The 27,397-nt window shown below is 37.6% G+C and overlaps 1 protein-coding gene across 2 annotated transcripts in view; it reads left to right on the plus strand.

The window, feature by feature from the left end:
- Window positions 1-26,702, plus strand: part of LOC138316345 (uncharacterized) — a 203,023-nt gene extending 176,321 nt beyond the window's left edge. Inside the window, exons 6-7 of one of the 2 annotated variants that reach the window (XM_069258037.1) lie at window positions 17,671-17,928; window positions 23,114-26,702. In XM_069258037.1, coding sequence (XP_069114138.1) covers window positions 17,671-17,928; window positions 23,114-23,397 — 542 coding nt within the window. In that variant the 3' untranslated portion in view covers window positions 23,398-26,702. The remainder of the gene's footprint in view (window positions 1-17,670; window positions 17,929-23,113) is intronic. The other variant, XM_069258038.1, reaches the window with a different exon arrangement.
- The last annotated feature ends 695 nt before the right edge of the window (window positions 26,703-27,397 follow it).

The raw sequence follows: 27,397 nt of genomic DNA on the forward strand, positions 1-27,397 counted from the left end.
CCATATTTGGATGAAGGGCTACCAAGTTTGTTCAACAAATGACATTTACCTTTTTCAGAAACTTACATATTCAACTAAGGAGTTCCTTGTATTGTTTATATTAATCGTTAACCAATACTTTATACTGTGACTTTGTTGTTTTGTGCCATGAGTCAGATGACCGTTAAGGCCCATGGGCCTCTTGTTATCAATGAGTTCATTCAATAACTATACTTCATAGGAAATACACCGTTCTCTGTGTTTATGGATTTAGAATGAAGGATTTAGAATGTGGTACAGTAAAAAGTCTTCAAACAAACGGTCTCATTTTTAGCACGATGGAGCGTAGCTCCATCGTAGCTTATAGCATACCCCCTAGTTTTGAAAATCACCTTGTGAACAGGATATCTCAAGTTATACACCATTAACAGCAATGAAATTTGGCACAGACATGTAGTTATAGATAGGGACAGAACTGATAAAACTTGGCGACAAACAGATATAAACTGTATTTTTGAGGAATTAAAATATATTTCATTCCTTCTTTGTCTATAGTAATATTTAAATGAGAAACACAATGCATTATGGGAAATTATATGGCCGACGGAACCACTTCATACAAAAGAAATATAGTTTAAGAAAAGATTAAGGCAATTAAGAAATATTCATTATTTTTCTATTCTTTAATATGTTACTCAAAGTGTCATGACATCATAATTACCTGTGTTGGATAATCTATATTCCCTGGACAGTGTCACAAGTCAGGTGCCCTAGTTTCATCTAGATGCTGTTTATAGGCCTATATGTGTGTGTAAATGTGTTACATATACCATTTACTGTTAAGGGGGAAACAATGGTTGAGATTTAATTAATGTATTTTGTTATCAAGGCCCTGGGAAAGGCTCGACTGTAGCTGCCAATGTCAATTTGTTGACCCGTAGTACACATTCCATTGTGCCGAGACCCAGCCAATACAACTTGTGCATTTTTATCTTAATTGTGAAATTTATATTGTGTTGAAGAAAATGAGATAAAAGATAAGTAATAAATTTCAACGTATTGAAGCAAATTCAGTTTACCTCTTATAACCAGGACAGTGAAACATCTTTGATTTTTTTTGGTCACCTATAATGAATTAAGCCCTCCTCCAGCAGGTATCTTTTAAAAGTCTAGTCAACTTAACACTTTGATTATACATAGTTGTACATGTGTGATATCGATAAGCAATCATACAGGAAAATATTTCCCCAATTATTTTTTATCATATAACAATATTCTGATAAATTTGAATACAAAGCTTTGTTAAATTTTGAATTTTATTAAATTTTCTAATATTGAAGTTAAGTTGATGCTATTTGAATTGGTCCCAACAATAATTCTTACTAAGAAGATGCTGCTTCTGCATAAGCTCACACTAAAAATGACACTATTTTCTGACCATACCACCTGAACCAGTCACAACACTAGTTAAGGAGAAGTTTTGATTTGTCCCATGTATTTACTACAGAGATTAGTTGAGCTAATCAATCCTTAATACATTACACCTCTAATGATACCCACAACTGAGGATGGGCGCCATTACTGTGTTAACAAGCTGCCCAGACAGATTTGGCAAATGTATGAAAGGATACAACTAACAACTGTAGTCAGGACCAGGCCAATGCTTTGGCCTCTTGTCTCAGATCAAAACTGATAGTTTTGACATCTTTCATTAAACTTACACATGTGACTGTTTAAGTTTGTCGAGGGGGAGGGAGGCCTTCCAACACATTAGTGACTTTTTTTAGGTATTGAAATCCTAATGACCTTTGGATCTTCCCGTGGCTCGGTATATTGACAGAATTTGGTTTTTCTTGCGGAATTTTGGCTGAAAAATTCTGGGATTCTGACATGAGTTTGAAAAGTGTGAATCCTTGTTATTCTGGTACAGACAAACATTTTGCTTTCTATACCGGTTTTGGCTGTTGTATGAGTTCCACCTGGTATTCCCAGACAAACTCCAGCTTTTATATCTGGTACCTTGTTTATTCTGGTAGAACACAAACTCCAGCTTTATCTAGGTTTTTGTATGAGTTTTGGTACAGACAAACTCCAGCTTTTATAGGTTTTGTAGATTCCACCTTGTTATTCTGGTACAGACAAAACTCCAGCTTTCTAGGATTTGTATGAGTATATACCACCTTGTTATTCTGGTCCAGACAGACGACAAGCATTATCTAGGTTTTGTAAGATTTCCACCTTGTTATTCAGGTACAGTGCAACTCCAGCTTACTATAGGTTTTGTATGAGTTCCACCTTGAGTAATCTGTTGACACAGGACTAAACTCCGAAAGCTTTCTATAGTTTTGTATATTTCCACCGTTGTAATTCCAGGTACAAATGACAAACTCCAGCTTACTATAGTATGTGTATGAGTTCCACCTTTGTTATACTGTGTACAGACTGTCTCAAGGCTTTCTATAGGATTTGTATGGAGTTCCACCCTATGTTATACTGGTACAGACAAACTCCAGCCAGCTTTATTCTAGGTTATGTATGAGTTCCCACCTTGTTTATTACTGGTACAGGACTACCTGCCTGCTTTCTATAGGTTTTTTATGTTGTTCCAACCTTGTTTATATCTGGTACATGACTACCTCCAGCTTTCTATAAGATTTGTATGAGTTCCACCTTGTTATTTCTGGTACTGGACCAAATCCAGCTTTCTATATGTTTTGTATGTGTGCCACCTTGTTATTCTGGAACAGACACATCTCCAGCCTTTCTATAGGTGTTTGTTATGAGTTCCACCTTGTTTATTCTGGTACAGGCAAAACTCCAGCCTTCAATCTTGGTTTGTATGTGTTTCCACCATGTTTTTTCAGGACCAGACAAATATCCAGGCATTCTATAGGTTTTGTAGTGAGTTCCACCTTGTTGTTCCTGGTCAAACAAGACATCCTCCAGCTTTCAAATAGTTTGTGTATGAGTTCCTCCTTTGGTTTTATGGTACAGAACATACTCCATCTTTCTATAATCGGTTTTTGTATGAGTTCCACCTTGTAAAGTCTGGTACAGCCCAAACACCATTCATTATCTACTGTTTTGTATGAGTTCCAACTAGTTATTTATGGTACAGACAATCTCCAGCCTGTCTATAAGGTTTTTGTAATTGTATTACCACCTGTTTTAATCAGGTACAGACAAACTCTCAGCTTTTCTATAGTTTTATGAATGAGTTCCACCGTGTTTATATGGTTCAGACAAACACCAGCTTTCTATATGTTATGTAATGAGTTCCACCTTGTATAATCTGGTACAGACAAAACTCCAGCCTTCTATGTAGGTTCTTGGATGAGTTTCCACCTTGTGTATTCTGGTACAGACAAACTCCAGCTTTATCTAGGGTTTTGTATGAGTTCCACCTTGTTTATTCTGGTACAGACAAACTCCAGCTTTCTATAGGTTTTGTATGAGTTCCACCTTGTTATTTCGTACAACAACTCCCAGGTACAGACAAACTCCAGCTTTCTATAGGTTTTGTATGAGTTCCACCTTGTTATTCTGGTACAGACAAACTCCAGCTTTCTATAGGTTTTGTATGAGTTCCACCTTGTTATTCTGGTACAGACAAACTCCAGCTTTAATCTTCTATAGGTTTTGTATGAGTTACAGACAGACTCATGCCTACTGGTATATTCTGGTACAGACAAACTCACCAGCTTTCTATAGGTTTTGTATGAGTTCCACCTTGTTATTCTGGTACAGACAAACTCCAGCTTTTCTATAGGTTTTGTCCTTGTTATTCTGGTACAGACAAACTCCAGCTTTCTATAGGTTTTGTATGAGTTCCACCTTGTTATTCTGGTACAGACAAACTCCAGCTTTCTATAGGTTTTGTATGAGTTCCACCTTGTTATTCTGGTACAGACAAACTCCAGCTTTATCTAGGTTTTGTATGAGTTCCACCTTGTTATTCTGGTACAGACAAACTCCAGCTTTCTATAGGTTTTGTATGAGTTCCACTTGTTATTCTGGTACAGACAGACTCCAGCTTTATCTAGGTTTTGTATGAGTTCCACCTTGTTATTCTGGTACAGACAAACTCCAGCTTTCTATAGGTTTTGTATGAGTTCCACCTTGTTATTCTGGTACAGACAAACTCCAGCTTTCTATAGGTTTTGTATGAGTTCCACCTTGTTATTCTTGGTACAGACAAACTCCAGCTTTCTATAGGTTTTGTATGAGTTCCACCTTGTTATTCTGGTACAGACAAACTCCAGCTTTCTATAGGTTTTGTATGAGTTCCACCTTGTTATTCTGGTACAGACAAACTCCAGCTTTCTATAGGTTTTGTATGAGTTCCACCTTGTTATTCTGGTACAGACAAACTCCAGCTTTTCTATAGGTTTTGTATGAGTTCCACCTTGTTATTCTGGTACAGACAAACTCCAGCTTTCTATAGGTTTTGTATGAGTTCCACCTTGTTATTCTGGTACAGACAAACTCCAGCTTTCTATAGGTTTTGTATGAGTTCCACCTTGTTATTCTGGTACAGACAAACTCCAGCTTTCTATAGGTTTTGTATGAGTTCCACCTTGTTATTCTGGTACAGACAAACTCCAGCTTTCTATAGGTTTTGTATGAGTTCCACCTTGTTATTCTGGTACAGACAAACTCCAGCTTTCTATAGGTTTTGTATGAGTTCCACCTTGTTATTCTGGTACAGACAAACTCCAGCTTTCTATAGGTTTTGTATGAGTTCCACCTTGTTATTCTGGTACAGACAAACTCCAGCTTTCTATAGGTTTTGTATGAGTTCCACCTTGTTATTCTGGTACAGACAAACTCCAGCTTTCTATAGGTTTTGTATGAGTTCCACCTTGTTATTCTGGTACAGACAAACTCCAGCTTTCTATAGGTTTTGTATGAGTTCCACCTTGTTATTCTGGTACAGACAAACTCCAGCTTTCTATAGGTTTTGTATGAGTTCCACCTTGTTATTCTGGTACAGACAAACTCCAGCTTTCTATAGGTTTTGTATGAGTTCCACCTTGTTATTCTGGTACAGACAAACTCCAGCTTTCTATAGGTTTTGTATGAGTTCCACCTTGTTATTCTGGTACAGACAAACTCCAGCTTTCTATAGGTTTTGTATGAGTTCCACCTTGTTATTCTGGTACAGACAAACTCCAGCTTTCTATAGGTTTTGTATGAGTTCCACCTTGTTATTCTGGTACAGACAAACTCCAGCTTTCTATAGGTTTTGTATGAGTTCCACCTTGTTATTCTGGTACAGACAAACTCCAGCTTTCTATAGGTTTTGTATGAGTTCCACCTTGTTATTCTGGTACAGACAAACTCCAGCTTTCTATAGGTTTTGTATGAGTTCCACCTTGTTATTCTGGTACAGACAAACTCCAGCTTTCTATAGGTTTTGTATGAGTTCCACCTTGTTATTCTGGTACAGACAAACTCCAGCTTTCTATAGGTTTTGTATGAGTTCCACCTTGTTATTCTGGTACAGACAAACTCCAGCTTTCTATAGGTTTTGTATGAGTTCCACCTTGTTATTTGGTACAGACAAACTCCAGCTTCTATAGGTTTTGTATGAGTTCCACCTTGTTATTCTGGTACAGACAACTCCACCTTTCTATAGGTTTTGTATGAGTTCCACCTTGTTATTCTGGTACAGACAAACTCCAGCTTTCTATAGGTTTTGTATGAGTTCCACCTTGTTATTCTGGTACAGACAAACTCCAGCTTTCTATAGGTTTTGTATGAGTTCCACCTTGTTATTCTGGTACAGACAAACTCCAGCTTTCTATAGGTTTTGTATGAGTTCCACCTTGTTATTCTGGTACAGACAAACTCCAGCTTTCTATAGGTTTTGTATGAGTTCCACCTTGTTATTTGGTACAGACAAACTCCAGCTTTTCTATAGGTTTTGTATGAGTTCCACCTTGTTATTCTGGTACAGACAAACTCCAGCTTTCTATAGGTTTTGTATGAGTTCCACCTTGTTATTCTGGTACAGACAAACTCCAGCTTTCTATAGGTTTTGTATGAGTTCCACCTTGTTATTCTGGTACAGACAAACTCCAGCTTTCTATAGGTTTTGTATGAGTTCCACCTTGTTATTCTGGTACAGACAAACTCCAGCTTTCTATAGGTTTTGTATGAGTTCCACCTTGTTATTCTGGTACAGACAAACTCCAGCACTTTCTATAGGTTTTGTATGAGTTCCACCTTGTTATTCTGGTACAGACAAACTCCAGCTTTCTATAGGTTTTGTATGAGTTCCACCTTGTTATTCTGGTACAGACAAACTCCAGCTTTCTATAGGTTTTGTATGAGTTCCACCTTGTTATTCTGGTACAGACAAACTCCAGCTTTCTATAGGTTTTGTATGAGTTCCACCTTGTTATTCTGGTACAGACAAACTCCAGCTTTCTATAGGTTTTGTATGAGTTCCACCTTGTTATTCTGGTACAGACAAACTCCAGCTTTCTATAGGTTTTGTATGAGTTCCACCTTGTTATTCTGGTACAGACAAACTCCAGCTTTCTATAGGTTTTGTATGAGTTCCACCTTGTTATTCTGGTACAGACAAACTCCAGCTTTCTATAGGTTTTGTATGAGTTCCACCTTGTTATTCTGGTACAGACAAACTCCAGCTTTCTATAGGTTTTGTATGAGTTCCACCTTGTTATTCTGGTACAGACAAACTCCAGCTTTCTATAGGTTTTGTATGAGTTCCACCTTGTTATTCTGGTACAGACAAACTCCAGCTTTCTATAGGTTTTGTATGAGTTCCACCTTGTTATTCTGGTACAGACAAACTCCAGCTTTCTATAGGTTTTGTATGAGTTCCACCTTGTTATTCTGGTACAGACAAACTCCAGCTTTCTATAGGTTTTGTATGAGTTCCACCTTGTTATTCTGGTACAGACAAACTCCAGCTTTCTATAGGTTTTGTATGAGTTCCACCTTGTTATTCTGGTACAGACAAACTCCAGCTTTCTATAGGTTTTGTATGAGTTCCACCTTGTTATTCTGGTACAGACAAACTCCAGCTTTCTATAGGTTTTGTATGAGTTCCACCTTGTTATTCTGGTACAGACAGACTCCAGCTTTATCTAGGTTTTGTATGAGTTCCACCTTGTTATTCTGGTACAGACAAACTCCAGCTTTCTATAGGTTTTGTATGAGTTCCACCTTGTTATTCTGGTACAGACAAACTCCAGCTTTCTATAGGTTTTGTATGAGTTCCACCTTGTTATTCTGGTACAGACAAACTCCAGCTTTCTATAGGTTTTGTATGAGTTCCACCTTGTTATTCTGGTACAGACAAACTCCAGCTTTCTATAGGTTTTGTATGAGTTCCACCTTGTTATTCTGGTACAGACAAACTCCAGCTTTTCTATAGGTTTTGTATGAGTTCCACCTTGTTATTCTGGTACAGACAAACTCCAGCTTTCTATAGGTTTTGTATGAGTTCCACCTTGTTATTCTGGTACAGACAAACTCCAGCTTTCTATAGGTTTTGTATGAGTTCCACCTTGTTATTCTGGTACAGACAAACTCCAGCTTTCTATAGGTTTTGTATGAGTTCCACCTTGTTATTCTGGTACAGACAAACTCCAGCTTTCTATAGGTTTTGTATGAGTTCCACCTTGTTATTCTGGTACAGACAAACTCCAGCTTTCTATAGGTTTTGTATGAGTTCCACCTTGTTATTCTGGTACAGACAAACTCCAGCTTTCTATAGGTTTTGTATGAGTTCCACCTTGTTATTCTGGTACAGACAAACTCCAGCTTTCTATAGGTTTTGTATGAGTTCCACCTTGTTATTCTGGTACAGACAAACTCCAGCTTTCTATAGGTTTTGTATGAGTTCCACCTTGTTATTCTGGTACAGACAAACTCCAGCTTTCTATAGGTTTTGTATGAGTTCCACCTTGTTATTCTGGTACAGACAAACTCCAGCTTTATCTAGGTTTTGTATGAGTTCCACCTTGTTATTCTGGTACAGACAGACTCCACCTTTCTATAGGTTTTGTATGAGTTCCACCTTGTTATTCTGGTACAGACAGACTCCAGCTTTCTCTAGGTTTTGTATGAGTTCCACCTTGTTATTCTGGTACAGACAAACTCCAGCTTTCTATAGGTTTTGTATGAGTTCCACCTTGTTATTCTGGTACAGACAAACTCCAGCTTTCTAAAGGTTTTGTATGAGTTCCACCTTGTTATTCTGGTACAGACAAACTCCAGCTTTCTATAGGTTTTGTATGAGTTCCACCTTGTTATTCTGGTACAGACAGACTCCAGCTTTATCTAGGTTTTGTATGAGTTCCACCTTGTTATTCTGGTACAGACAAACTCCAGCTTTCTCTAGGTTTTGTATGAGTTCCACCTTGTTATTCTGGTACAGACAAACTCCAGCTTTATCTAGGTTTTGTATGAGTTCCACCTTGTTATTCTGGTACAGACAAACTCCAGCTTTCTCTAGGTTTTGTATGAGTTCCACCTTGTTATTCTGGTACAGACAAACTCCAGCTTTCTATAGGTTTTGTATGAGTTCCACCTTGTTATTCTGGTACAGACAAACTCCAGCTTTCTATAGGTTTTGTATGAGTTCCACCTTGTTATTCTGGTACAGACAAACTCCAGCTTTCTATAGGTTTTGTATGAGTTCCACCTTGTTATTCTGGTACAGACAAACTCCAGCTTTCTATAGGTTTTGTATGAGTTCCACCTTGTTATTTCTGGTACAGACAAACTCCAGCTTTATATAGGTTTTGTATGAGTTCCACCTTGTTATTCTGGTACAGACAAACTCCAGCTTTCTATAGGTTTTGTATGAGTTCCACCTTGTTATTCTGGTACAGACAAACTCCAGCTTTCTATAGGTTTTGTATGAGTTCCACCTTGTTATTCTGGTACAGACAAACTCCAGCTTTCTATAGGTTTTGTATGAGTTCCACCTTGTTATTCTGGTACAGACAAACTCCAGCCTTTCTATAGGTTTTGTATGAGTTCCACCTTGTTATTCTGGTACAGACAAACTCCAGCCTTCTATAGGTTTTGTATGAGTTCCACCTTGTTATTCTGGTACAGACAAACTCCAGCCTTCTATAGGTTTTGTATGAGTTCCACCTTGTTATTCTGGTACAGACAAACTCCAGCCTTCTATAGGTTTTGTATGAGTTCCACCTTGTTATTCTGGTACAGACAAACTCCAGCTTCTATAGGTTTTGTATGAGTTCCACCTTGTTATTCTGGTACAGACAAACTCCAGCTTTCTATAGGTTTTGTATGAGTTCCACCTTGTTATTCTGGTACAGACAAACTCCAGCTTTATCTAGGTTTTGTATGAGTTCCACCTTGTTATTCTGGTACAGACAAACTCCAGCTTTCTATAGGTTTTGTATGAGTTCCACCTTGTTATTCTGGTACAGACAAACTCCAGCTTTCTATAGGTTTTGTATGAGTTCCACCTTGTTATTCTGGTACAGACAAACTCCAGCTTTCTATAGGTTTTGTATGAGTTCCACCTTGTTATTCTGGTACAGACAAACTCCAGCTTTCTATAGGTTTTGTATGAGTTCCACCTTGTTATTCTGGTACAGACAAACTCCAGCTTTCTATAGGTTTTGTATGAGTTCCACCTTGTTATTCTGGTACAGACAAACTCCAGCTTTCTATAGGTTTTGTATGAGTTCCACCTTGTTATTCTGGTACAGACAAACTCCAGCTTTCTATAGGTTTTGTATGAGTTCCACCTTGTTATTCTGGTACAGACAAACTCCAGCTTTATCTAGGTTTTGTATGAGTTCCACCTTGTTATTCTGGTACAGACAAACTCCAGCTTTCTTATAGGTTTTGTATGAGTTCCACCTTGTTATTCTGGTACAGACAAACTCCAGCTTTCTATAGGTTTTGTATGAGTTCCACCTTGTTATTCTGGTACAGACAAACTCCAGCTTTCTCTAGGTTTTGTATGAGTTCCACCTTGTTATTCTGGTACAGACAAACTCCAGCTTTCTATAGGTTTTGTATGAGTTCCACCTTGTTATTCTGGTACAGACAAACTCCAGCTTTCTATAGGTTTTGTATGAGTTCCACCTTGTTATTCTGGTACAGACAAACTCCAGCTTTCTCTAGGTTTTGTATGAGTTCCACCTTGTTATTCTGGTACAGACAAACTCCAGCTTTCTCTAGGTTTTGTATGAGTTCCACCTTGTTATTCTGGTACAGACAAACTCCAGCTTTCTATAGGTTTTGTATGAGTTCCACCTTGTTATTCTGGTACAGACAAACTCCAGCTTTCTATAGGTTTTGTATGAGTTCCACCTTGTTATTCTGGTACAGACAAACTCCAGCTTTCTATAGGTTTTGTATGAGTTCCACCTTGTTATTCTGGTACAGACAAACTCCAGCTTTCTATAGGTTTTGTATGAGTTCCACCTTGTTATTCTGGTACAGACAAACTCCAGCTTTCTATAGGTTTTGTATGAGTTCCACCTTGTTATTCTGGTACAGACAAACTCCAGCTTTCTATAGGTTTTGTATGAGTTCCACCTTGTTATTCTGGTACAGACAAAACTCCAGCTTTCTATAGGTTTTGTATGAGTTCCACCTTGTTATTCTGGTACAGACAAACTCCAGCTTTCTATAGGTTTTGTATGAGTTCCACCTTGTTATTCTGGTACAGACAAACTCCAGCTTTCTATAGGTTTTGTATGAGTTCCACCTTGTTATTCTGGTACAGACAAACTCCAGCTTTCTCTAGGTTTTGTATGAGTTCCACCTTGTTATTCTGGTACAGACAAACTCCAGCTTTCTATAGGTTTTGTATGAGTTCCACCTTGTTATTCTGGTACAGACAAACTCCAGCTTTATCTAGGTTTTGTATGAGTTCCACCTTGTTATTCTGGTACAGACAAACTCCAGCTTTCTATAGGTTTTGTATGAGTTCCACCTTGTTATTCTGGTACAGACAAACTCCAGCTTTATCTAGGTTTTGTATGAGTTCCACCTTGTTATTCTGGTACAGACAAACTCCAGCTTTCTATAGGTTTTGTATGAGTTCCACCTTGTTATTCTGGTACAGACAAACTCCAGTCTGGTGTTACCTCATTGTTATTCTGTACAGACAAATCCAGTCTTCTGGTGTTAATTCTAGTACAGAGCCTCAGTCCTGTCTGGTGTTCACTTATTGTTTAGGATAGGGAATGGTGGATTACACAGGACAAACAGGAAACATCTCCTCAGTCCTGTCTGGTGTTCACACTTCATTGTTTAGGATAGGAATGTGGATTACACAGGACAATTAGGAAACATCTCCTCAGTCCTGTCTGGTGTTCACACTTCATTGTTTAGGATAGGGAATGGTGGATTACACAGGACAAACAGGAAACATCTCCTCAGTCCTGTCTGGTGTTCACCCTTCATTGTTTAGGATAGGGAATGGTGGATTACACAGGACAAACAGGAAACATCTCCTCAGTCCTGTCTGGTGTTCACACTTCATTGTTTAGGATAGGGAATGGTGGATTACACAGGACAAACAGGAAACATCTCCTCAGTCCTGTCTGGTGTTCACACTTCATTGTTTAGGATAGGGAATGGTGGATTACACAGGACAAACAGGAAACATCTCCTCAGTCCTGTCTGGGGTTCACACTTCATTGTTTAGGATAGGGAATGGTGGATTACACAGGACAAACAGGAAACATCTCCTCAGTCCTGTCTGGTGTTCACACTTCATTGTTTAGGATAGGGAATGGTGGATTACACAGGACAAACAGGAAACATCTCCTCAGTCCTGTCTGGTGTTCACACTTCATTGTTTAGGATAGGGAATGGTGGATTACACAGGACAAACAGGAAACATCTCCTCAGTCCTGTCTGGGGTTCACACTTCATTGTTTAGGATAGGGAATGGTGGATTACACAGGACAAACAGGAAACATCTCCTCAGTCCTGTCTGGTGTTCACACTTCATTGTTTAGGATAGGGAATGGTGGATTACACAGGACAAACAGGAAACATCTCCTCAGTCCTGTCTGGTGTTCACACTTCATTGTTTAGGATAGGGAATGGTGGATTACACAGGACAAACAGGAAACATCTCCTCAGTCCTGTCTGGGGTTCACACTTCATTGTTTCGGATAGGGAATGGTGGAATGCACAGGACAAACAGGAAACATCTCCTCAGTCCTGTCTGGTGTTCACACTTCATTGTTTATGATAGGGAATAGGGAATGGTGGATTGCACAGGACAAACAGGAAACATCTCCTAGGTCCTGTCTGGTGTTCACACTTCATTGTTTAGGATAGGGAATGGTGGATTACACAGGACAAACAGGAAACATCTCCTCAGTCCTGTCTGGGTTCACACTTCATTGTTTAGGATAGGGAATGGTGGATTACACAGGACAAACAGGAAACATCTCCTCAGTCCTGTCTGGTGTTCACACTTCATTGTTTAGGATAGGGAATGGTGGATTGCACAGGACAAACAGGAAACATCTCCTCAGTCCTGTCTGGTGTTCACACTTCATTGTTTAGGATAGGGAATGGTGGATTACACAGGACAGGACAAACAGGAAACATCTCCTCAGTCCTGTCTGGTGTTCACACTTCATTGTTTAGGATAGGGAATGGTGGATTACACAGGACAAACAGGAAACATCTCCTCAGTCCTGTCTGGTGTTCACACTTCATTGTTTAGGATAGGGAATGGTGGATTACACAGGACAAACAGGAAACATCTCCTCAGTCCTGTCTGGTGTTCACACTTCATTGTTTAGGATAGGGAATGGTGGATTACACAGGACAAACAGGAAACATCTCCTCAGTCCTGTCTGGGGTTCACACTTCATTGTTTAGGATAGGGAATGGTGGATTACACAGGACAAACAGGAAACATCTCCTCAGTCCTGTCTGGGGTTCACACTTCATTGTTTAGGATAGGGAATGGTGGATTACACAGGACAAACAGGAAACATCTCCTCAGTCCTGTCTGGAGTTCACCTTCATTGTTTAGGATAGGGAATGGTGGATTACACAGGACAAACAGGAAACATCTCCTCAGTCCTGTCTGGGGTTCACACTTCATTGTTTATGATAGGGAATGGTGGATTACACAGGACAAACAGGAAACATCTCCTCAGTCCTGTCTGGTGTTCACACTTCATTGTTTAGGATAGGGAATGGTGGATTACACAGGACAAACAGGAAACATCTCCTCAGTCCTGTCTGGTGTTCACACTTCATTGTTTAGGATAGGGAATGGTGGATTACACAGGACAAACAGGAAACATCTCCTCAGTCCTGTCTGGTGTTCACACTTCATTGTTTAGGATAGGGAATGGTGGATTACACAGGACAAACAGGAAACATCTCCTCAGTCCTGTCTGGTGTTCACACTTCATTGTTTAGGATAGGGAATGGTGGATTACACAGGACAAACAGGAAACATCTCCTCAGTCCTGTCTGGGGTTCACACTTCATTGTTTATGATAGGGAATGGTGGATTACACAGGACAAACAGGAAACATCTCCTCAGTCCTGTCTGGTGTTCACACTTCATTGTTTAGGATAGGGAATGGTGGATTACACAGGACAAACAGGAAACATCTCCTCAGTCCTGTCTGGTGTTCACACTTCATTGTTTAGGATAGGGAATGGTGGATTACACAGGACAAACAGGAAACATCTCCTCAGTCCTGTCTGGGGTTCACACTTCATTGTTTAGGATAGGGAATGGTGGATTACACAGGACAAAGAGGAAACATCTCCTCAGTCCTGTCTGGTGTTCACACTTCATTGTTTAGGATAGGGAATGGTGGATTACACAGGACAAACAGGAAACATCTCCTCAGTCCTGTCTGGGGTTCACACTTCATTGTTTAGGATAGGGAATGGTGGATTACACAGGACAAAGAGGAAACATCTCCTCAGTCCTGTCTGGTGTTCACACTTCATTGTTTAGGATAGGGAATGGTGGATTACACAGGACAAACAGGAAACTTCTCCTCAGTCCTGTCTGGTGTTCACACTTCATTGTTTAGGATAGGGAATGGTGGATTACACAGGACAAACAGGAAACATCTCCTCAGTCCTGTCTGGTGTTCACACTTCATTGTTTAGGATAGGTGGCTAGATTATTAGGTAAACAAGGCTGATAATCGTATTACTAAAGGTAGCTACGAGTAGTAACGAGGTAGTAACGAGGGCAGACGACCTGTTGTGATGCCAATGCTTGTCCTAAAGTGTCCTGTCCTGTAGTTGTCCTGTTCATTTTAAAGTCCTTTATTTTTAAAGAATCAATCATCTAAGAATTCCTCGTCATCTAGCTGATTGATTGACATAAATCAAATGGAGACTAGGAAATTTATATGATACCAAGAGTTTGGGGTATTTTGTTTACGTCATTCAAGGAATCAGTTGTTTGATACTTGTTTACGGCAGATAGATGAAATTCTATGGTTTGAGTTTGAGGTTCAATCTAAACTTCAACACATCAGTATTAATCGATACCTTAAAATGCCAAATAAACATGTTTATTAATTTTGTTTTTCTTGAAATCATGCTGTTAATATTATTGTTGACTTGGATTTTTCAAGAACTATCATTTCATTTTACATGAAAGAAAACAAAGTTTTGTAGATTTGGGACTTGATGTCTTTATGAAATTTTCCTGAGAAAACGTATCGTCTGCATTAGAGAATCAATTGATACTAATTTCATCTGACAATGGAAGGCAGGATACTTGGATGATTCACTTCTAAATCTGAAACAAATGTTAACTTTATCTTAATTGTTCTCTCCTAAATGGATTTCTCTTCATTAATAGTGAAGGCTGATAGTTCTCAATGTCATGGTAACTTGTAAAAACAGGCCTCAATGTCAAGGTAACTTGTAAAAATAGGCCTCAATGTCAAGGTCACTTGTATAAACAGGCCTCAATGTCAAGGTCACTTGTTTAAACAGGTCTCAATGTCAAGGTCACTTGTATAAACAGGCCTCAATGTCAAGGTCACTTGTATATACAGGCCTCAATGTCAAGGTCACTTGTATAAACAGGCATCAATGTCAAGGTCACTTGTATAAACAGGTCTCAATGTCAAGGACACTTGTATAAACAGGCATCAATGTCAAGGTCACTTGTATAAACAGGCCTCAATGTCAAGGTCACTTGTATAAACAGGTCTCAATATCAAGGTCACTTGTATAAACAGGTCTCAATGTCAAGGTCACTTGTATATACAGGCCTCAATGTCAAGGTCACTTGTATAAACAGGCATCAATGTCAAGGTCTCTTGTATAAACAGGTCTCAATGTCAAGGTCACTTGTATAAACAGGCCTCAATGTCAAGGTCACTTGTATAAACAGGCATCAATGTCAAGGTAACTTTTATAAACAGGTCTCAATGTCAAGTTCACTTGTATAAACAGGCCTCAATGTCAAGTTCACTTGTATAAACATGCCTCAATGTCAAATTCACTTGTATAAACATGCCTTGATGTCAAGATCACTTGTATAAACAGGTCTCAATGTCAAGATCACTTGTATAAACAGATCTCAATGTCGAGGTAACTTGTATAAACAGGCCTCAATGTCGAGGTAACTTGTATAAACAGACCTCAATGTCAAGGTCACTTGTATAAACAGGCTTCAATGTCAAGGTCACTTGTGTAAACAGGCCTCAATATCAAGGTAACTTGTATAAACAGGCCTCAATGTCAATCTAACTTGTATAAACAGGCCTCAATGTCAAGGTCACTTGTATAAACAGGCCTTAATGTCAAGGTCACTTGTATAAACAGGCCTCAATGTCAAGGTCACTTATATAAACAGGCATCAATGTCAAGGTCACTTGTATAAACAGGCCTCAATGTCAAGGTCACTTGTATAAACAGGTCTCAATATCAAGGTCACTTGTATAAACAGGTCTCAATGTCAAGGTCACTTGTATATACAGGCCTCAATGTCAAGGTCACTTGTATAAACAGGCATCAATGTCAAGGTCTCTTGTATAAACAGGTCTCAATGTCAAGGTCACTTGTATAAACAGGCCTCAATGTCAAGGTCACTTGTATAAACAGGCATCAATGTCAAGGTAACTTTTATAAACAGGTCTCAATGTCAAGTTCACTTGTATAAACAGGCCTCAATGTCAAGTTCACTTGTATAAACATGCCTCAATGTCAAGTTCACTTGTATAAACATGCCTTGATGTCAAGATCACTTGTATAAACAGGTCTCAATGTCAAGATCACTTGTATAAACAGATCTCAATGTCGAGGTAACTTGTATAAACAGGCCTCAATGTCGAGGTAACTTGTATAAACAGACCTCAATGTCAAGGTCACTTGTATAAACAGGCTTCAATGTCAAGGTCACTTGTGTAAACAGGCCTCAATATCAAGGTAACTTGTATAAACAGGCCTCAATGTCAATCTAACTTGTATAAACAGGCCTCAATGTCAAGGTCACTTGTATAAACAGGCCTTAATGTCAAGGTCACTTGTATAAACAGGCCTCAATGTCAAGGTCACTTATATAAACAGGCCTCAATATCAAGGTTACTTGTATAAACAAAAATGTACTGAAGCCAACAAATGTTCAGTGTTTAAGACACTTGCAATGAAAAAAAGAAGACCCCCTCGAGTAAAACTACTTGCCTATGTAAGTAAACGGACATATTAGATTAAGGATAGAATGTTCAACTCATGAATCATTCCGTCAATACAATCACTGTATTTTCTGAATTAGCATTTGCATGCCAAAATATGTTTCCATCAATAAAGATTTTTATAATTATTGAAAGCTTTTCTGTTACGACTTTTAAATATTTGTTTTTGTATGGTTTACACAGTCAATCTTAGATCCTGGTAAACCTTGATAAGAACAAACCTATCTTTTGTTATTTTAACTATTTTTTAATGTTCCATAAGTGTTGACAACAGTAACTGTTATGTAATTTGTTAAAGAAAACATTGGACTTTTGTCAAAGAAACCTTCAGTCCATATGTGGGATGTTTTATTTCCTCAGACTGGTATAAAAAGGACAGGGTTACTTTACACACCAAACCTTCACTTCAGGGTTGTACAGAGAGGGTTACTTTACACACTAAACCTTCGAGCAGATTCAAGGTTGTACAGAGGATCAGAGTATCTCACTATTTTGTTCCCACAATTTACAAACAGGATTTAATCATCTCCAACAACTTTAATCATCTGAACAGCCCGAGCAGATTCAGATACACAAGGTTGACTTGACATACAGGATTCAGAGTCAATCTCCACTACCGTCATTTCCTGCCTATTTCCCACAAGTTACATACAGGATTCAGAGTCAATCTCCACTACCGTCATTTCCTGCCTATTTCCCACAAGTTACATGAGTTCAAACATCATTGATGGCTTAGTTTCAGTGTACTGTCTGATGAAGTAGCCTTCCTGACAAAATCCTAAAACACGATTTGAAGCAGCAGTTTGTGTTTGCAAACATCTGGTGGAAGTTGATATATTTAAATAAAACAAAAGGAATGTATTACTCCCCATGAAAGTGTTTATTCACTTTCCTGAACACAGAATGTTAACCAACAGGACAGAGTATGCCACACACCATTACAGTTACTAAAACTTATAGAAGTGACAATTTGACAATGATTTCCATGTTTTTTATTTTACAGATGAAAGTTTTCTTAACCAGTTTATGGCGCTTGGAGTGACCGCGTCGGTGACCATCACTGTGGGCAGTCTCCTGGTGGTTATAGTTTGTATCGTATCAATTGTCTGCTGCTGTCGTCGCATTCTCTGTAAACCGCCACAAGACACGTCCTCAACACCAAGCGCTGTCACCACAACACCGACCTCAGTGTTGACAAACGGTGCTCCACCAGCGATACATTACAATAATCTGAACAACCTTCCAGGTAAAATAAACAATGGTAAGGCAATATCTTTCATTCTGACTCCATCTTTTTCCGTGTAACTGACCCTTACCCTTTGTGTTGTGTATAAAAGTCACTTTGACCCTGTTCGTTAAAGTTGTATGGTCTATAACTTTCGCTCTTTTGGTCATAGTGAAAACTGTTTAAGTGTTATACATATTTTTCTCCGTCTGCCTGAGGTTTAAACTTTCTAATTTTACCACTTTTTATAAAGTTGCAGCACTGGGAGTATCTTTAATTATAAAAGTAAAAAATCATTTTAATGTGTACACGTGAAAAATAGGCTCAAAAGATGCTGAATCATTCCGAACTCTTCCGAACATTGTCGCGACAATCTTGAAGTAAAACGAGAGTTGTGAAACCAAGAGAAAATATCAACAATTTTTCATAAACAAAACATGTATTCGGCCTCATCAGACTCTATCTACAAAGAAAATAATGCTCGCACATTACAATATTTGATACACTTTACGGTAATGTGTAAATTGGATGTTTCAAATACTCAATCTGTGGACATATACCAGCATGATTTGCTCATATAGACCAGAAGGAAAATGTAAACAAACACCCATCAAGTTACATGTCAATGTTTAAATATCAAATTTTTAAGTTACATATCGTTATAGTGTAATTTGCATCAATACAACTTAAATATTACTGAACTTTACCTTTAATTTTAACAACACTGTTTTATTAGCCCACCATCATCAGATGGTGGGCTATTCAAATCGCCTTTCGTCCGTGGTCCGTCGTCCGTCCGTCCTTCCGTCCGTCCGTCCGTCCGTCCGTCCGTCCGTCCGTCCGTCCTTCCGTCCGTCCGTCCGTCCGTTAACAATTCTTGTTACCGCTATTTCTCTAAAAGTACTGAAGAGATCTTTCTCAAATTTCATATGTAGGTTCCCCTAGGACCCTAGTTGTGCATATTGTATTTTGGGACTGATCGGTCAACAAGATGGCCGCCAGGCAGCCATCTTGGATTTTGATAGTTAAAGTTTGTTACCGCTATTTCTCAGAAAGTACTGAAGGGATCTTTCTCAAATTTCATATGTAGGTTCCCCTAGGACCCTAGTTGTGCATATTGCATTTTGGGACTGATCGGTCTACAAGATGGCCGACCAGCCGCCATCTTGGATTTTGATAGTTAAAGTTTGTTACGGCTAATTCTCAGAAAGTACTGAAGGGATCTTTCTCAAATTTCATATGTAGGTTCCCCTAGGACCCTAGTAGTGCATATTGCATTTTGGGACTGATCGGTCAACAAGATGGCCGCCAGGTAGCCATCTTGGATTTTGATAGTTAAAGTTTGTTACCGCTATTTCTCAGAAAGCACTGAAGGGATCTTTCTCAAATTTCATATGTAGGTTCCCCTAGGACCCTAGTTGTGCATATTGTATTTTGGGACTGATCGGTCAACAAGATGGCCGCCAGGCAGCCATCTTGGATTTTGATAGTTAAAGTTTGTTACCGCTATCTCTCATAAAGTATTGAAGGGATCTTTCTCAAATTTCGTATGTAGGTTCCCGTAGGACCCTAGTTGTGCATATTGCATTTTGGGACTGATCGGTCAACAAGATGGCCGACCAGCCGCCATCTTGGATTTTGATAGTTAAAGTTTGTTACCGCTAATTCTCAGAAAGTACTGAAGGGATTGTTCTCAAATTTCATATGTAGGTTCCTCTAGGACCCTAGTTCTGCATATTACATTTTGGGACTGATCGGTCAACAAGATGGCCGACAAGCAGCCATCTTGGATTTTGATAGTTAAAGTTTGTTACGGCTATTTCTTAGAAAGTATTGAAGGGATTGTTCTCAAATTTCATATGTAGGTTCCCCTAGGACCCTTGTAGTGCATATTGCATTTTGGGACTGATCAGTCAACAAGATGGCCGCCAGGTAGCCATCTTGGATTTTGATAGTTAAAGTTTGTTACCGCTATTTCTCAAAAAGCACTAAAGGGATCTTTCTCAAATTTCATATGTAGGTTCCCCTAGGACCCCAGTTGTGCATATTGCATTTTGGGACTGATCGGTCAACAAGATGGCCGCCAGGTAGCCATCTTGGATTTTGATAGTTAAAGTTTGTTACCGCTATTTCTCAGAAAGCACTGAAGGGATCTTTCTCAAATTTCATATGTAGGTTCCCCTAGGACCCCAGTTGTGCATATTGGATTTTGGGACTGATCGGTTAACAAGATGGCCGACTGGTGGCCATCTTGGATTTTGATAGTTAAAGTTTGTTACCGCTATTTCTCAGAAAGTACTGAAGGGATTTTTCTCAAATTTCATATGTAGGTTCCCCTAGGACCCCAGTTGTGCATATTGCATTTTGGGACTGATCGGTCAACAAGATGGCCGACCGGTGGCCATCTTGGATTTTGATAGTTAAAGTTTGTTACCGCTATTTCTCAGAAAGCACTGAAGGGATCTTTCTCAAATTTCATATGTAGGTTCCCCTAGGACCCCAGTTGTGCATATTGCATTTTGGGACTGATCGGTCAACAAGATGGCCGACCGGTGGCCATCTTGGATTTTGATAGTTAAAGTTTGTTACCGCTATTTCTCAGAAAGCACTGAAGGGATCTTTCTCAAATTTCATATGTAGGTTCCCCTAGGACCCCAGTTGTGCATATTGCATTTTGGGACTGATCGGTCAACAAGATGGCCGACCGGTGGCCATCTTGGATTTTGATAGTTAAAGTTTGTTACCGCTATTTCTCAGAAAGTATTGAAGGGATTGTTCTCAAATATCATATGTAGGTTCCTCTAGGACCCTAGTTCTGCCTATTGCATTTTGCGACCACCATCTTGGATTTTGATAGTTTAAAGTTTGAAAAGCAGAAAAAAGAATTGTAAGTTTGAAAAGCAGAGAAAAGATCCCTCTTTCATTTGTCAGACATAGATCAATCTTTGGTGGGCGCCAAGATCCCTCTGGGATCTCTTGTTTTTTTGTGAATCTGAATTTATTTTAGATATCCAAAGTCAAGAAGTAAATGAGATCACGTGAATCTACTTCACAAACCGATCAGATCCCCTTCCCTAATCTGATATACTGGTAGAGCCATTGTTTTGTGAGCACCTCCATCCTGTGTCGTCATTTCTTATTGACAAACATCAATTCTGCACCCCTAATACTGATTACAATACATCAAATCCCATTCTAATCTTACTATAAGGAAATTTGGATGTAGTGAAAGAGAACAGATTCGGTAGAGACTTGGTGTCTGCTGCGACTGCCATATTTGATGTTTGTTTCCGATTTCTCCTCTCTTCTCTAACTTACACTGACATATTGAGTCATATTGTCAGAACATTCAACACAGAGCATAAATTGCTACAGAGATGCTATTATTTCTGATTTGTTTCTCCCCGGATAGCCCAGAAGCCAATACAGCTGATGTCGTATTTGCTTTGTTCAAATCATAAGATAAATCATGGATAAATCATGGGGATTTGTTAAATTCCTTTTGTCCACGATATTACTTCTGATCTCGAAAGTAGGAAATGATTTTTTGTCCTTTTAAACCTTACTGCAAGCACAGACTGTCATAAGGTATAAAAATAATCATTTACGAGTATTTCAAATGGCACACTGTTGTTTATCAATAATCCTATACTGTAATGCCTCTTGTCACTTTAAAATGAAGTGTAATCTTCATGATTTAAGTACCTGGTGTAATTGTTAGAGATATAAACTTTATCATGATTTCAACATCCATATCACTCAGGGTTTCACATAAACTCAAATCATGACAGCACTATTTTAAAATTAGCCTTAAACAAAAGCATTAGTTCTATAAATGTTGATGTTTAACTCAGATAAATATTCTATTTTGTGTTAGTCACTTGTTTGACTTGAATTTATTTTGACACTTATATATGAGTGATAAGAAGTGTTTTAGTGCCTGAATCGTGTACTAGAGAGGATTGGTCAATGTCGACTGTGCTATAACAGTTTTCTTTGTAATAAGTCCAAGGTTAGAGTGATCAACTTATATTTAAACGGTCAACACCTAGCATTTCTTATTGTTTTTTAACTCCAAAAGTTCATGTCACTATTATTAAAAGTAAAGATTCCATGAAAGACATGTGACTCGTTTCTTTCCATGGAATCACACAGGTAACAGCTGACAGGCCTTGGTTTATATATAAATGTTAAATAGATGTGACAGTGAGGAATACAGCCCTTCAGTTCTAATCACTACAAACAGGTTGGGGCCAAATAACATTAAAGGGAGATAATTAGCAACAATTCTAAACATTTTATGCTTGTCATGCTTTTATATGCACTTTATTTCAATGATAAGAAATATTATTTCATTTCATTTCTTTTCTAAACAATTTTTATGTAGGTTGCTTTGATAACACATTGTATGAAAATCTGCAGATTGTTTGAATTTTTGACAACAATCTGTTTTCTTGGCACCATTGTATGTGTCCTTGTAAGCACAAATGACCACAAATTGTTCCTTTTTGACTCGATATCTTTTGATGTTTGATAATTTTGTATATTACATAGAGTTCATTGTGATGTTTTGTACTCAACGTCTTTCAGCCTCGAGAGGCTATAGGAGGGATGAAAGGAAATGTGACATGATTGCCTGTTTGAACTGTAGGAAGTTGATGGTATCATTTCCATGCTTATGTTTGAATGTTTTAAGTCATATGAAAAGTCTGTTGAGATTTGTTAAGTCAGACAAAGAACCAATGACCTGTTATGGTTGTCATCATGGATGTGATGGACCGTGTATCAATCTATACCAAATTACTAACACCTAAAGGGGACGAGAGGTTCTCATGGCAAAATATAGTACATCAATAAATAAAAGGAAACTTCATACCATCCCAATACCTGGGTAACTATAAAGCATTAAAGATACTCCACTGCTGACAAATGGTATTTTTTCAGTATCAAAAACAGGAGCAGACAATTTTGTATTTTTCTTCAGTTACTAAAGTTACTTACATGTTATTTTTTGTGTTGATTAGGCATATATATACACGATTAAACACCAATTATTGTTCAAATGATGAATATAAAATTGAGAGAATAGTTGTTAACATTACTTCTGTGCAAGATTTAAAATCAAACATCAATATGATAGCTTATAATCTGATACAGTTGTTACATAATCTGATACAGTTGTTACAGGAGAAATGGTAACGTTTGTGAATCTCCTTTACAGGTCGACAGATTCCATTCACTGGTCACATGCACCAGGGCTACTACCCAATGCAGCCCGTGTTCCAGTCCCCGAACCACAACGCCATTTATTCTGCGTATCGTGAAGGATTCACAAACTCTGCCAACAGTGCATATTCCTCACATTCACAATCACAGCCACCATCGTATCATCGATCATGTACACCTACAAGTTCACGGTCAGGAAAGTCGAACCGTTCTAACAATAGCACCAGTGTCACCTACAGTCAAGGCACGGACAAAGTATCACTTCCTGTCAACTTATAGCACCAAGCAGCACTGGAAGGTTTTCAATTGAAACCATTTCATGGAAATTCAGCTACTTAGAAATTAGAGTTATTTCCCCTACAAAAAGGCTCATTAAGAGTTCCTTCCCTTTGAAATGTCCCTTATAATACAGAACAAGCCTGGTATCAACATTTAACTTTGTGGGAGATTTCCAAGTGAGAATATATTCCACAAATTCATCAGATGAACACGAAAGTTTACTTGTTTATTTCCCTTTGAAGTAGCCAGCAGGGGTTGCTTCCTGTTTGTGGATTAAGTGATAATCACATCATTCTGACTGGAACAACAATTTAGTGCTGGTTTAGATCATTGGTAAAATAAATGATGAAGACAGATCTACATATTGTTTTAGATAATGTATACAGCAGAATTTCTAAAAACAATTCTCCTCCAAAGGATACATCAAATCTATCAGATACATAATAATATACAGATACTATTTTTTCTTAAAATCATGTGGAAAAAGAATATAAAATAAATTACAAATGCTAAAAAGTAATGATTATCATAAAAGTGGTTGTAAAATTTATATGGAGTGTCAGCAAAATATTTGAACTATCCATGATTGAGTGATCTCCCTTCATCTATGAGTGATCTCCCTTGAATGTGGATCAGAAAGCTGTTGGTTGTTCTCTTATACCTGAAATCTACTCTCAGACATTTAGGATATTTCTTTATTTGTAGATTTAAACATACACTGCCAGAAGAATTTTGCTATTGTTCTTTCTACTAATAAAAGAGTTTTCACAATAGATTATGTTGAGAACTCCAGTGCATCAAAGTATTGTTCAGGGAAACTTGCTGGTTTAGTGTTGTCAAAGGATATCAGCCAAGTTGTGTTGTGTAACTGTCATAGATAAATTGCATGATTTGAATGCCACAGACATTTCATTCGAACATAACTTTATTGAATTTTTAATATTGTCCATAAAGAGGATCCTACAACTTGACCTTGACCATGACCTTTAACTTTGTAGTAAATAAATCTTATGTCATTTCTGTTGATATTTCAATCAGAAATCTACTGGCCATGGCCATTACTTTAACGGAAACTTAATTAATATAAGCTTCTTTATAAGCTGAGGGAATATATTACTGATTTAAAAAATTAAAAAAAAAATGTTATGATTAAGTAGGTTGTTGTAACATATGGATATCACTTGTTGTCTTATAATTATCTCCCTTGCTTGTAATTTAAATAGTTGTCTCCCTTGGTTGTAATGTGGTGATTGTCTCCCTTGATTATTTAAGGAAATTAAGGTTATAATTGTCTCATGTTTTTTATATACATGTAGATGTTACTTTTTTAATGTGAGAAAATTGGAAGCTTGTCATGTATATTGTTTTTATCTTTTATCAATTTTTTTATGTAATTGTTGCCTACATATGTTTCAGCATCATTTTATCCCATTCTCATTTTAATTTATATATTTTTAATCAGGAATATATATATTATCCTTATTTATATAAACGCATTATATACTTAACTTCATCCAGCAAAAAAATCCATATTGTTATTTTTATGATTTCAACAAGAACCTCTTTATGCACTCTGTACCTTTGATAAATGTTTACAATACAGATTAATGGTGACAATTAAATTCCAGGCTGGTGATGAACGGTGGTACATTTAGATAATATTATTAAGATTGTTTGATGCTGTGTCTAGGTTGTACAATATCCATTGCTGTAATGTATTGACAGGTTACATGTTATTTAGTACAAAACCTGTGTATGTATCAAGTAAGTACAACAGCGACATTTGATGTTTTCCTTTTTTTGCCAGAGACCAGGAGAATCTAATACATGAAATCCTATTGTATACATGTGTCGTGGAATCATCTTATCCAACAGGTTTATTTTTAGATTTTTGAGAGATCACCTTAAATGACAACATTTATCAATAATTGATTGGAATGCATGTAGTATAAAATGCTTGGTAATTATCTGTCAGAGGAGATGTTTCCCTCATGTGTCTACTAATTACAGATGTTATTGGATAAAAGGGGCACAAACCTACGGGAAACATTTAATACAGTTATATCCATTCTAATTCCTGTTTGGTCTCTGTTTTAAGTGTTTACATTTGATAAGGGACCTTGTATAATTCTTCAATGGATGCTTTGCTGAATCTCCATCAATATTCTATAAGGCAACAATGGGTCTGTCTAAGACTTTCAGAAGTAAACTAAACTTTTACATCTTGCTATGCTTATTAAGCAACTATTTCCATATAACATTGGCAGCGAGGAATGAAGATTTGTTGTTCAGCTTTGATGATCATACTCAATGGAATCTATAGTCTTCATTTAGTGTTGTTTTAAATAATATCAACAATTTTAATACACTTTGTACATATAAACATGTTAATGAAAAGTGAAAGCTTAACAATGCGTACATGGTGAGAAGATATTGATTCTATTCAAAAATGTAGGAGATTGTTGATTATCTCCCTTGTTGAATATTTGTTAGTTTAAAACACTAAATTAATTGGTTGTCCTTTAATCCAATGAGTAATATCTAAATACTGCTATTACTTGCAAGTATTCTGTGCATGAATGCCAATTTCATACAATTTTATCAAAATGATTTTCAGAAATTCCAGTAATATAGAACAAATTACTTGATATTAATGTTTATTTGCAATCACTTAAATTCCTGCACTCAGAAACACCACACCCTGGCGTGCATTTGATATTAATGGTAAAAGTTTTCGGAGACAAGCATTATGTTACAAAAATGCTATGTCTCCGTTAAATGATTTACGTAATGGTGGAGATTAGGAATCATTCTCAGTCATTAGTTCTGGATATTAGGCATGTTGTAGCCATCGTCCTTAAATTACTGCAGACTTATCCAAACAAATGCTTCCTAATTAAATTTGATGGCAGTGACTGGCATTATATCAACAGGATATGTATACGGGGAGAATGTTAAGCACCTTCTCCACGTTGCTGTTGCTGAAAGCTAATTAAATATAGCATCCAATTTTTGTCTTCTTGCATAAAAAAATCACATTTATTATACTTTTTACCATGGTAATCTGCTAGTGTTATATATACTACTAGTTTTACTTTTTGTGATGTGAAAGCCTAATTTGTTTCCATTCTAACCTTTTAAGCTTTACTCTGTGGTGAAATTTTCTAGATATAAGATTGAAACCTGTTCACAGCACATCCACAGGTGGTGGTGACCATTCTCCTGTTTATGGTTCATATTCTTCTGTTGAGACACAGGGTAATGAAGTTATAACCTATTGCTTTAATATGGTTCATATTCTTCTGTTACGGAAGTTATAACCTATTGCTTTAATATGGTTCATATTCTTCTGTTACGGCACAGGGGCTTGGTAATGAATTTATAACCTAATTATATAGTATGGTTCATATTCTTCTGTTACGGCACAGGGGCTTGGTAATGAAGTTATAACCTATTGCTTTAGTATGGATCATATTCTTCTGTTACGACACAGGGGCTTGGTAATGAAGTTATAACCTAATTATTTAGTATGGTTCATATTCTTCTGTTAAGACACAGGGGCTTGGTAATGAAGTTATAATCTATTGCTTTAGTATGGATCATATTCTTCTGTTAAGACACAGGGGCTTGGTAATGAAGTTATAACCTATTGCTTTAGTATGGTTCATATTCTTCTGTTACGACACAGGGGCTTGGTAATGAAGTTATAACCTAATTATATAGTATGGTTCATATTCTTCTGTTAACACAGGGGCTTGGTAATGAAGTTATAATCTATTGCTTTAGTATGGATCATATTCTTCTGTTAAGACACAGGGGCTTGGTAATGAGGTTATAACCTAATTATTTAGTATGGTTCATATTCTTCTGTTACGACACAGGGGCTTGGTAATGAAGTTTATAACCTAATTATTTAGTCTGGTTCATATTCTTCTGTTAAGACACAGGGGCTTGGTAATGAAGTTATAACCTAATTATTTAGTATGGTTCATATTCTTCT

Source organism: Argopecten irradians, chromosome 2, assembly GCF_041381155.1.
Source record: "Argopecten irradians isolate NY chromosome 2, Ai_NY, whole genome shotgun sequence".
Taxonomy (NCBI): Eukaryota; Metazoa; Mollusca; class Bivalvia; order Pectinida; family Pectinidae; genus Argopecten; species Argopecten irradians.